Source organism: Erythrolamprus reginae, chromosome 2 (genome assembly GCF_031021105.1).
Source record: "Erythrolamprus reginae isolate rEryReg1 chromosome 2, rEryReg1.hap1, whole genome shotgun sequence".
Classification (NCBI taxonomy): domain Eukaryota; kingdom Metazoa; phylum Chordata; class Lepidosauria; order Squamata; family Dipsadidae; genus Erythrolamprus; species Erythrolamprus reginae.
In genome coordinates this window covers 229,280,142-229,292,312 of record NC_091951.1, presented here as the reverse complement: position 1 = coordinate 229,292,312, position 12,171 = coordinate 229,280,142, and the positions used below count along the sequence as shown (strand labels likewise).

Here is a 12,171-nt window from a genome sequence, read left to right as displayed (position 1 = left end):
AGCTGCTGCGTGCACCAGGGCGGGTATTTTGGTCTCAGAGGCGGTGCAGCTCTCCCCCCTGTTGCCCCCATTGCCCAGGGCAGCCTTAGCTCACCCCGGTGCTCTTTGGAAAGGGGGGGGACGGGTTCTGTGTTTTAAGACTTGTGGACTTCAACTCCCAGAGTTCCTCAGCCAGCTTTGCTGAGTCAGAGCTCTCCCCACCTCCCCCTCGCACCGACTGCGGTGTTTGAGTGAACACCGAACCTGAGCACGGACTTTTTAAAAAATCTGGGTTCGGGTTCGGTATGCCAAACACCGCAAAGTTCTGCATGGACCCAAACTATGCAAGTTCGGTTCGCCCAACACTAACCACATTTTTTATGTCCCAGTGTTTCTCTCCAATAAACATAATTGTACTTTCCAAAGGATGGCACAATGTGATTTCATAATTAACCACTTGATAATTTGAGCTTCAGAAAGACATGGAAACTTACTCTGTCTAATTAATAAATAGGAAAGTTCTGCACTGCACTCCAAGGGCTGAAACATCAACACAAAACCTACTCACTGATATTTACAAAAACAGATGCTCTAATATCCCATTTATAAATACAGTAGATGCAGGCATTTGCTATGAAATTTTTTTTAGTTGTTCTTGGATATTATTTCAATATTTTAACAGGTGCTGGTTCATTTATTTATTTATTTATCATTTATCTATCTATCTATCTATCTATCTATCTATTATCTATCTATCTATCTATCTATCTATCTATCTATCTATCTATCTATCTATCTATTTGATTTTTATGCCGTCCTTCTCCTTAGACTCAGGGCGGCTTACAACATGTTAACAATAGCACTTTTTGACAGAGCCAGCATATTGCCCTCACAATTGGGATCCTCATTTTACCCACCTCGGAAGGATGGAAGGCTGAGTCAACCTTGAGCCGGTGATGACATTTGAACCGCTGACCTACAGATCTACAGTCAGCTTCAGTGGCCTGCAGTACAGCACTCTACCTGCTGTGCCACCCCGGCTCATGTTTATTCATAGGAATAATTAAAAATAGTAACAGGACTCACAGCATTTTTGAGAGTTCAAAATACTATTTTACACATTGAACTGATTTTAAATTGCCAAATTCTTGCTTATATGTCAAATATGATTCTGTACACCTGAATGTTAGGCGTACTGCAGTCTCTATATACAGTGTTCTGCCGGCGTGTTTCAACCGCCCGTAATTACAGGGTAATTAGTCCAGGAAGACACACACCACACGATAAAAGGAAAACACAAAAGTTTTTATAAACAGAAAAACAGAAACAGCTCCCTTTTTAAATATCAAAGGGATTTTCTGGTACACACAAGGCACAGGTGAAGTGCAATCCAATTGCTCACCCAATAACTGGGAAATTGAGTCCAATTCTAAAGTTCAGAGAGTCCACACACACAATCCTGAACAGCAACAAACCACAATCTTGACCAAACAATGAATCAGATAAACTGCCATGAGGCTAACACACCAGGCTGCACTTTTATATGTAGCACTAATTACAGCAGCCCCACCCAACCACAGGTGGCCTCATTTTCTCTTGTAATAATCCTTCAGTTGTTGTCCCCTATGAGTCTGCGGAGAGGGGCGGCATACAAATCTAAATAATAATAATAATAATAATAATAATAATCACTCTACGCATGCGTGGATGTGTCATTAATTCATGTTCAGAATCCATGGATGATACAGATGATTGATCTCCTCCTGGACTGTCTGCCAAACTCCCCTCTTCCCTGTCACTCACGCTTCCTTGGCCAGAGGAGACAGATTCTACTGGAAGAAAAACAGGCCTGCGGCATGTGGATGTCTCCCCCACCTCCCCCTCCACATTGCTTGGGGCAGGAGCTGGGCCAGAGCTAACCACAACATACAGGAAGCATAGAATATCAATTAAATTCATTTATAACTCAGGATAATCCCATTCCACTTCAACCACATGGCGCACCCACTCCATGTCAGTACTTTTGATTCTAGTGACCTGTTCCATTCCTCCTTACCTTGTGGAGCATTTGGAATGTGAAACCTCATGTGAAATGAGCTACCTATGAAATCAAACTTCCATACACAATGGATCCAGATGGGAACTAGATGTGAGGAAGCAATCATTTTATACCAAAGTTTATAAATCTATTTGTTTTCACTGCACAGCTAACATTTATAAATTCGCTATCCAAAGGATGTTTCACTAGACTAGACCTTTGAGGAGACTGAGACTTTCCAGATACTTTGGGATTGCAACACCAGAATTCCCACTCCAATGGCCAAAGATGAAAAAGTATTGTGCCTTTGCTACTGTGGCATATAGACTCTGAAGAAGCCACCCAATCAATGCTGATACTCTCTTTTTTAAAAATACTGCATACAAATCAGATTTTTGTCCAGACATTTGAAACTAATTTATTAAACTGGTTGATGTGCCCCAAGGAGAGCTCACTGGGTTGGCCCAGTCTCGGCTTTCAGAGAGAGAGAGAGATGGAGAGAGAGAGGGAGGAAGAGAGGGGGGGGGAGGGAGAGAGAGAGGGAGGGAGAGAGAGAGGGAGGGAGAGAGGGAGGGGGAGGGAGGGAGGGGGGAGGGAGAGGAGAGGAGAGAGAGAACGGGTGTGTGTGTGGCAAGAGAGAGACAGAGACCTATCCAGAGAGATACAGAGAGTGGGGGAGATAGAAGGGGAGAAAGACACACACATTCAGAAAGGGGGGAGATAGAGAGGATGGGAGAGACATAGACACAGAGAGGGGGAGAGAGAGACGGAGATACAGAGAGAGGGGGAGATAGAGAGAGGGGGGAGATAGAGAGTGAGGGAGGGGGGAGAGTGGGAGAGAGAAATACAGAGTTAAATGTCAAAAGGTTTTTGTGGTTCTGGGTGTTTTTTTAACAACCGGTTCTCTGCCCTAATGACCAGCTGGGTAGATGTGGCTAGGGGTGGGAGTGATTATATCAAATTGGCCATGACCACTTGGCTTTTATGACTCTATGTTTTCTTTTCTGTAGGAAAAAGTGGCCAAAAGGCTCTTTGAGTGTTTAGGGTTGCAGAACCTCTGCACTAGGATTTGAAAACTTGTTTAAAAGACTGCTTGGTGACTATGACATGAAGAATATGATCCAGATATTTTAATGATATTAATCATTGTTGTATGGCACTGCTTTTGTGGCTATAACATCCCTCTTGCCACTGATACCTTAGCAAGTACAGTGGTACCTCTACTTAAGAACTTAATTCATTCCGTGACCAGGTTCTTAAGTAGAAAAGTTTGTAAGTAGAAGCAATTTTTCTCATAGGAATCAATGTAAAAGCAAATAATGCGTGCAAACCCATTAGGAAAGAAACAAAAGCTCAGAATTTGGGTGGGAGGAGGAAGAGGAAGAAGAGGAGGGGGACAGTCGCTGCCCAGAGCGAAAGGAGCGTTTCTTTTCTCTGGGCGCTGGCAGAGGTTTATTCCCTCTCCAAGCGCCCAGAGAAAGGAAAATGCTTCATTCGCTCTGGACTGCCAAAGCCTCCTTAAGTGCCACCGAAAGGCTCCTCTGGCAACCCAGAAAAGCCTGAGATGTCTGGGATTAAAGGGGGAATGGAAGGAAACTGGCCGGGCCTTTGTGCCACTCGCAAATTTCCTGGGAAATTTTTTTGTGGGCTTGGGTTCTTAAGTAAAAAATGGTTCTTAAGAAGAGGCAAAAAAATCTTGAACACCCAGTTCTTATCTAGAAAAGTTCTTAAGTAGAGGCGTTCTTAAGTAGAGGTACCACTGTACATGGTTAAGATACAGCTCAGACTTTGATCCATATCTTCCATGGCAACAGAACTTCCTTGATTCTAGATTTCAGAAAATCCCCAGTGCTAGCCTAGTTCAATTATCGAGAATAGTATGGGATTCCTCCTTACCGATCCCCTTCCCCTCTTTACTAGATTCTCTGGAGGAAGGTGGAATCATGCAAGAGCAATGTAGGTTATCCAGCCAATGGTGTGGTTCTTGAGCAAGCCAAACATTACTGATTTACGCTAGTCTGAAAGTATTAGCAAGTTTAGCACTGATATGACAGAAACCATTATACAAATCTGGTAAGAGTCCTGATAATAAGGTCTCAAAGCTGGGAAAACAAAACATCTGGAATTGCCAAAGCTGACATCAAGTAACCATGCAAAACTATTAACTGTAGCTACTCCAGAAAACTGTGGAACACCCTTCCCCTTGAGGTTTACTGAGTTCAATCCTGAGCAATTTCCAGAAATGCTATTTGAACAGATTATGACATATGTGGATAAACTGAACTGAAGCCTTCTACAATGTGTCTTCCAAGCCCTACAGATTATGGTTTATGGGACTGAAGGCCAATACTTCTGGAGGAGAGGATACGAAGAGAATAAGGATAATAGTGGAGAGGAATGACTGAGCCACTTTTGTCACGATGAAGCCTTGCTATTCTAGCCCTGCATCAGAACAGCTGCTCAGAATCTATAAAAACCAGCAGACAACAGATGGGCCAAAAAAAAGGGAAGAGGTGAAAAAGCAGGGAGTTTGGAAAATATAGTTTGGGGCTCTGATAAAGCAACCAGCCAAGAATCACCAAGGAGCAGTAGGAATTCAAGAAATGAAGATTCAACTTGATAAACAACACATTTTTAAACAAATTTCTCTCTTTCTTTCCTTAATATATTTTGTACATGGCTCTACATAATACACAGTTTGCAGTTGCCCATATCGGTATTTTTCATGCCCAATTGATTTAAATCTATGTCTCTTGAGAATAAAGATACATACTCCAATTCAAAATATATAAAAAATAAAAGGTAGAAACAATTTTCCCAGATTATAAAGTAAAAAAAAAAAACCTCTTGTTGGATCTCAAAGATCCGGTTTAAATCCAATTTTAATTTATATATATTGTAGCATGACTGACACATTTTGATGTAAGCATCTAAGCTTTATTTATCAAAAATTTACTAGATTGCTGCATTATGTCCTGAGAATGGTTATTATTGTGCCATGAGTCTCTGGAAGTAGGATATGTAAAGAAAAAGAGGGGTGAAAATGTTGTAGGTCTTAACAAAGAAAGAAATTAACATTTCTTAGATCCATTACTGAAGTTCCAGTTAACTGCAGGAAATGGCAAAGGGCAAATGTAGTAGGTGGCTATTACCTTCATATTTTGCTTATGAACTTCAAGAAGTGCTCAGTGCTAGAACCAATATGTTGGGCTAAACAGGGACCAAGTCAACATTTCAAGGGTCAAATAAATCACATGTTTTCCAATGCTGCTAAATGACACCTGACAGTTAATAGTCATCTCCACAGGCTTTAAGCAAGGTCCCTCTTTCAACAACTACCTGACACCCACAAGCTTCTCATAGCACAAAAGTATTTTTCATCATCTATAAATTATAAACAGCATTAATGCGAGTCATTCTTTCAACAAAATAATTTTTTTTAAAAAGCAATCCTTTTGCACACTTCAGTGTAGCTTCTTTGGACCCAGGGACAAAGTCACATCAACATTCCTTCTGCACGAAAGCCCCAGGGCAAAGGCTGAGCAATAAACAGATTCTACTCCTGCATTCGTCAACAGCTTTATCTATACCTCCAACAAATCCCATTATTTACATCAGCCTTCATCTGGTCTCCTTCAAATATGTCAGTGAAACATCTTTTAAGGAAGAGAGAGAAGGAGAAAGAGAAGGTGGTGTAGTATTATATTTTCATTTACAATTGTTTACACTGTTTGCAAGCCACTTTGAGAAAACTGTTATCCCGAGAGCTGGGATATAATAATTGTAATAAACAAATTCTCTTCCCAGCCACCTACCTTTGCTGGTTTGAGATTATGCAAATTGTAGTCTGACACATCTAAGTGATACTTGGTGGGAGAAAGTTTCTCTACCAGCCTTATAATAAACAATGAGTATCTAATTTTGCACATAATAAACAAACAAGAAATTTAAAATGGGAAAAATGTATCAACATTAAATCTGATTTTGTTGACCTAACCACTGAACCAGCTGACCAAGGCTGTCCAGCAGCTAGCATTCCCTTTTTTCAAAGTCCTGAAAGCAAGCCAATATTTCAACATTCAAGATACAGTATGTCCATGAAAGCTATTGTCCTTTTTTTTTATTTTGTAAAATTGTGACAGACACAGTTAAAAAGGAGAATTTACTTCCAATAAGGATTTTTCCCTGGCTGTTTACCTGGAGGGAATTCTTACCTTGCCATAGGCAACGAGGCAAAGGCTAGCTACCAATCTCAAAAGCAATAAACAGACTCTGCCCGCACTGCCCAACTTCACTTAATTCCCTGCTCCACCCAATTCAAGAAACCTCTACAAACTATGACCCTCTTTTACTTCCTTGATGCTAGAAACAAATATTATTCATCTCCAAGCACCACGACGTTTAAAAATAAACTCCAGTTCTTGTCAGATCTGCAAGAATGCAGATACAGATCAATGCATCTGATTAATTGATCTAATTTCTAGACTATAATAGAAAATATGTCTTTCTTTTCTCCAGGAAGAGAAACATTTCTTACCCAAGAACTTCCTGGTAAGACGGTTCCTCTTAAAGCCTAGAAATGGCTGGGATGGGGAACCTACTACCAGTTCTCTGCAAAGAAGACCCATATTTACCATAACCGCAGGGACCATAGCTGCCAAACACATGTCAATTCAAGGACTAGGATTTTTTTTTCTTTGATTGTTTTGCTTCACCCCGCCCTTCAAAGATGCAGAATGATGCAGTCTTGTCCACCTCGCGGGTTATTATTTCAGCTCCAGGAGCAAGAAGCGCTCTCTAACTTTAACCATTATTATAGCGCACCAAAGAATATTATAATTACAGAGTATTATTATAAGAGAGATGTTTGTTGTTTTTTTACAGCTCTCCAAAAAAATAAAATTTAATTCTTCTGACATTATACAAGAGCAGGTTGCATCGTCTTAGTTCCTCCTCTTTTTTTTTTGCAACGGTTTCCTACCTTCGTGACGGTCATGCAGGCTGGAATTATTATTTTTAAAATGTTTTATGTTGGGATGGCCCGTCTGGTACCGGTCTCGTCTTTCTGCAGCGAAAGATCTCAGATCCCGCCTGCTGCACCACACCTCCGCCTACGTTTTCCCTCCCTTTACAGGTGTCGCTGCGCGATCGAAGAATCCCGTTCATTCATTATATGCCGAGGTCTGTGGCGTAGGCGAAGCATCGCAAGGCGCCAGTTTAAAAGGAAAAAGAAAAACAGGGAAGAGGAGGTGGGGTTTTTTGGTTTTTTTGTTATCTCCCACCCGCTTTAAAAAAAAAAGCAGAAGAAGACAGCCCGTTCTAATATGAAAGATCCGCCCGCTTTGCAAGCAAGCGCGCTCGAGAGTCAGGGCGGCCGCTTGCTAAGTCACTGCAGAACCTGCACGCACGCACACACAGAGAGGCTCGCGCGCGCGCCAGGAGCTAGGAGCGCGAGGGAGAGCGACGGGGGGGGGGTGGAGCCTGAGGAGAAAGAAACCAAAGGCCGCTCGCTGGCCCCGCCCCTCCTCTTCTTTTGTGAGGCGAGCGAAAGGCTCTGACGAGGAGGGCGAGGGCCTTGCGGCCGAGGGAGAAGGCGAGGGAGGCGGGTTGGGGAGACTGTCAACTTTTCTCGGGGAAAGAGGGTTTCTCCAGAAAAGGCGCTTGGCGTAGGCTTGGACGCGTTCGTGAAATACTTTTTTTTAAAAAAAACAACAACCAATTTTGCCGCTGATAATGACGCGCGCGCGCGGGTTTGAGAAATAAGAACCCACGCGGAACGTTTTGCAGTGGCCGAAGTCGGTTCTCCCACCGGGCTTTCCTGTTGACTTGGCTGGGCATCGCTGTGAGGTTCTGCCCCGCTACGTCAATGCTTTGCCCTCCTTGTCTGCTTTGCTGAGCTTGTTAAAAAAACAACGCCCAGAGTTTGCTTGTGGTCTCCCATCCAAGGCTGCACTCTTGGCTTCTTTTCTAATCTTGGACAAGGGGCTATTGAGTCGGTATTTTTGGATTAATTTTTTTTGGGGGGGACGTAATCCATGCAATCCCAATATAGCAATAGCATTTAGACTTATATACCGCTTCACAGTGCTTTTACAGCCCTCTTTAAACGGTTTATACAGTTCGCCTATTGCCCCCAACAATCTGGGTCCTCATTTTACCCACCTCAGAAGGATGGAAGGCTGAGTCAATCTTGAGCCGGTGGTGAGATTTGAATTTCTGGACTACAGCTAGCAGTTATCTAAAGTAGCCTGCAGTGCTGCACTCTAACCACTGTAACCATTGCACCACCTGATTCTTTTGCTGGGGTTGCTGTCACTGTAGGTTTCCCATCCCATATTCTCTGGGCATAGGCTATGATTTTCCCAGCCCTAAGAACTAGGTGTTTCCTGCTGTCTCAGGACTGAAGGGATTTTAATCAAATACAAAACTGGCCGTTACCAGGTTGGGATGCTGCTTAAGAATATTAATCAATTTTTACATATTCTGAATAGAAAAGTTTTGTATGCCTCCATTGATACCCAGCTGAGTCATACAGGCACACATGTTTTTAAGTGTACATAGGCACCTCCATTTCCAATGATAAGGAATCCTGCTCTGGGCTGGGGGTTGGACTAGGACAGGTCAGCAACCTGGGGCTCTGAAGCCACATGGGGCTCATCCAGGGGTGGGCTGCTGCCCGGGGGGGGGATGCAGTGGGGTAGCGAATATGGAGTTCCACCTCAGAGCACCCAATTTGCACTGAAAGATGAAAGAAAATGCAGGGCATCTTGCATAAGCTACATCCACAGTGGGGTAGTAAAAAAATTGGTAGCCCTTCACTGGGCTCATCCCTCTTCTGCAGCTCCCCATCTGCACCACAATTTTGAGAAGAGCTTCTAGTTGGGGGGGGGGGAGGCAAGACATCTCAGGAGGAGATTCTATGGCAAGGGGCGGGTTTTCTGGTCAGCTCCACAATTCATAGGGCTTTTGGTTAGGATTGGTAGAGGAAAAACGACACGGTGCTAGGAGACTCTGGTAGGTGAAACGGACTTCCATTTGGCTCCAGAATTGAACTGGGGACTTACAGTTAGTATCTTTGTGACTCTTGAGTGTTTAAGGTTGTGACCCTTGGACTAGGAGATCTTGTGGGAAGCCCTCCTCACTCCCCAGATTAAAATATTCTTTATTCTTAATATTGGCTTGGACTCAGACCATATTTTTCTTCCTAAAAACTCCAGAGTCCCTCCCAGGCCTATAATACTATGGTTGTTTTAAATATCTCCTTCCCCATTGCCCTGCTGAACATATCTCCTTAACTAACTAAGGCTATTGTTAAATGGAATATAGCTTGGAGACTGGGGTGGATAGAATTAGAATCTTTCACATGTGTTTTACTTCTCTTTTGGCCCTCTATCCATTATTCTTTTAGTATCTGGAAGATACTTTTATCTTCTCCACTTCCTCTGTGAAGTATCTGGATGTTTGAAACTGGTATGCACCAGCTGAGCTATTCATTTGACGTGGCTTTGCAGCTGAAGAGGTGGATGTTTCGTTTTTCATTTCAGGCCCTGCCCAGAAATTCTACTGGAAAACTCCCAAGAAGTTAGTTGAGAATTTCTACCTGGGATTAGCTTCAGGTTGAGAATTCCCATCTTGTGCCAGGAAAGCCATTGTGAATTTGGCATCCACCTGAACCCAAAAAAGCTGTAATGTATAGTAATGGTGTGAGTGTGCAAGAGTGCATTTTTTTCTCCCCAAATTGTACCGGAAAAGTATTATTATAGAGTACTGTATTCAGCTGGTTACACACAAGCTCATTTCTGAAGGGCATTTCCTTTTAAGTCCTAAAGCTGTTTGAAATCATTTTTAATCCTTTGAACATGTCATCATATTAAGTGATGTTTTTTCAACAAATTGGTTGTGGATCTGATATTTTGATTTTCATCCTTGTTTACCACACCATTCAGTCCTTCTCTCTTTCATTTTTACGATTGATTTTTTAAAAGTCCATAACCCTCTTAAAATGTCAATTTGTTCAGTTAACAGTTATTTATTATTATTTATTAATTTGACTTTCATGCTGCCCCTCTTCGAGGACTTGGGGTGGCTTACAACATATAATGAAACAATATATAATGTCCTAAATCCAATTAATTTAAATTTATAATCTAAAAAACTCAGAAACCATAAAAAGGCATTCAGTGACATAAGCCCATTTAGAAAATTACAGCCTGGCATCCTTGACTATTTTGAACTATTCTTACTTTTTTTTTACTTACTGAAAAAAGTAAACACTTTAAATAATATTCTAATAATATATTAAATATTTTAGGTTCTCATGCTAGCATCCAGTTAAGGGGTGGTGGGGGAAATTAAAGCATCACTGGCCATCTTTCTGAAAAATGCTTTATAAATATATATCCATTTAAAATTGTAATTAATATTATCATTTTGAACTGCCTATATTTTATTTCAGAGAAGCAGTTCCAAAACTCAGTAGATTATTGACCCCTTCATGAAGTTTCATATTGTTCATCGACCCCAAAATATATATTAATATGAAAATAATTATTAAGTACTACTTTCATTAATAAAAGCAGCATAGAAACAATAGTCCCATTTATCCTTGGGGGTCAATATCAAGCACCTTGGGTAATCCTGTTTTAGACAATGGCCTTCAGCTTCCCATGTAATTAACCTTGTGGCATTTATGCCAGGTAATGAGACAAATAAGTAGAGAAACGTATTTCAATCTAGTTTATACCCACAATAGTTTAAATATCTTTCAACAATCTTAGTCTTGCAAGTCATCCTTGCTTCCACTATGTCTGTACACCAGTTCATACATTGTCTTTTTTCTTCCATCTTCTTGCCTCTATTTGAAGATCTCAATTTTATGCATATTTGAGATGCTCAGACTTCCCTTTTCTCCCCCACCCCTCCCATTTCCCTCTTCCTTCATGTATTTATCCTGCAATTTGATCCTTTTTCATTCCAGGTGAGAAGCACCTGGACACATTTTTTTAGCCTAAGAGCAAACTTTTATCAGGGACAATTTTCACAAACATATTGAGACTTCATAAATGAAAACAACAAATTGCAAACGTATTTAATACCCTAGATGTATGCTACTCTTCATGCGTTGCTGTTTTATGAAAGTTCCATTTTGCATAAATGAACCTGCTCAGGTAATCAAATATAAATAAATAAATATGTTGCTCATACTTCCTCATCTGCTTCTAAGCTTTCTTGGCATTCTGGATCCCATATGTTTTAATATCTTTATTCCCTAGTCACCTGACAAGATAGTGTAAGAGAATTGTTTTGATTGTCATTATACAGAGATTTCACTGTAAAAATACAATAGTAATTCTTGTTAGTAAAGTGGGCCCCCAGTGTGTAAACTCAGTGTGGAAGAAGCAGTATACAGGGAGTCAGATTTGTCCTGTACCATTTTAGTTCCCCCATCACATGAAGCTACATTGTCCTTCTCACACAAAGGGACTTCACAGGTTCCCGTACCTTTCTTGTTTAAAACCCTGCTGTTCTGTTCGGGTCGTATGTGACCCGAAGCCAAGTTTGAGTCCCTGTAAAAATTTTTCCCTGCATATCTGAAACTTGAAATTTCATGACTTTTCATCATTTCAGGGGTTCTCTCTATGAGAATTTTTTTTTTGGGGGGGGGGGGGGGGCTTAGTTTTTGCTGGGCAAAAAAAGTTACAAATCTTCAGTTCCCGGGTCACCCTGACCCGGACCGAAAACTCTTCATTTGCAGTGCTTATGTTCGGTCTTTTTGAAAGCTTTTTTCACTTGAAAAGTAGTCTGAACATTTCTGCACACAATGATATGAAAATTGAAATGAAAAAAGTAAATCTTATTGGTTTATTTTGCGGATATAATGCACACACACACCCCGTTTTTGTGAATTTTTTTTCAATTTATGGATAGTTTTGCTTGCAAAATGCATTATATTTTACTAAAGTTGGTGTGGGATTGGTAGCTTGAACATTTCTGAATATAAGAAAAATATAAAGGAACTGAAAAAAACGATTCTTATTGGTTTTTTAACATCAGAAATAAGGCCTCCCCCCCCCTCGGCTGCTTGCAACCATTTTCACTTTTTATTTTTTTATGCCCCAAATCCGAAATATTCTTTAAAATCTTAGGCATTCATT

At 41.1% G+C, this 12,171-nt stretch overlaps 1 protein-coding gene across 3 annotated transcripts in view; it reads right to left on the bottom strand.

The window, feature by feature from the left end:
• The window catches only part of CORO2A (coronin 2A), a 119,547-nt gene extending 112,058 nt beyond the window's left edge, over positions 1 to 7,489 (bottom strand). Inside the window, exon 1 of one of the 3 annotated variants that reach the window (XM_070742209.1) lies at positions 6,999 to 7,489. In XM_070742209.1, the coding sequence (XP_070598310.1) occupies positions 6,999 to 7,013 (15 nt within the window). In that variant the 5' untranslated portion in view covers positions 7,014 to 7,489. Of the gene's footprint in view, positions 1 to 6,214; positions 6,333 to 6,998 lie in introns of those variants that run through there. The other 2 variants (XM_070742210.1, XM_070742213.1) reach the window with 2 other exon arrangements.
• Between the last annotated feature and the right edge of the window lie 4,682 nt (positions 7,490 to 12,171).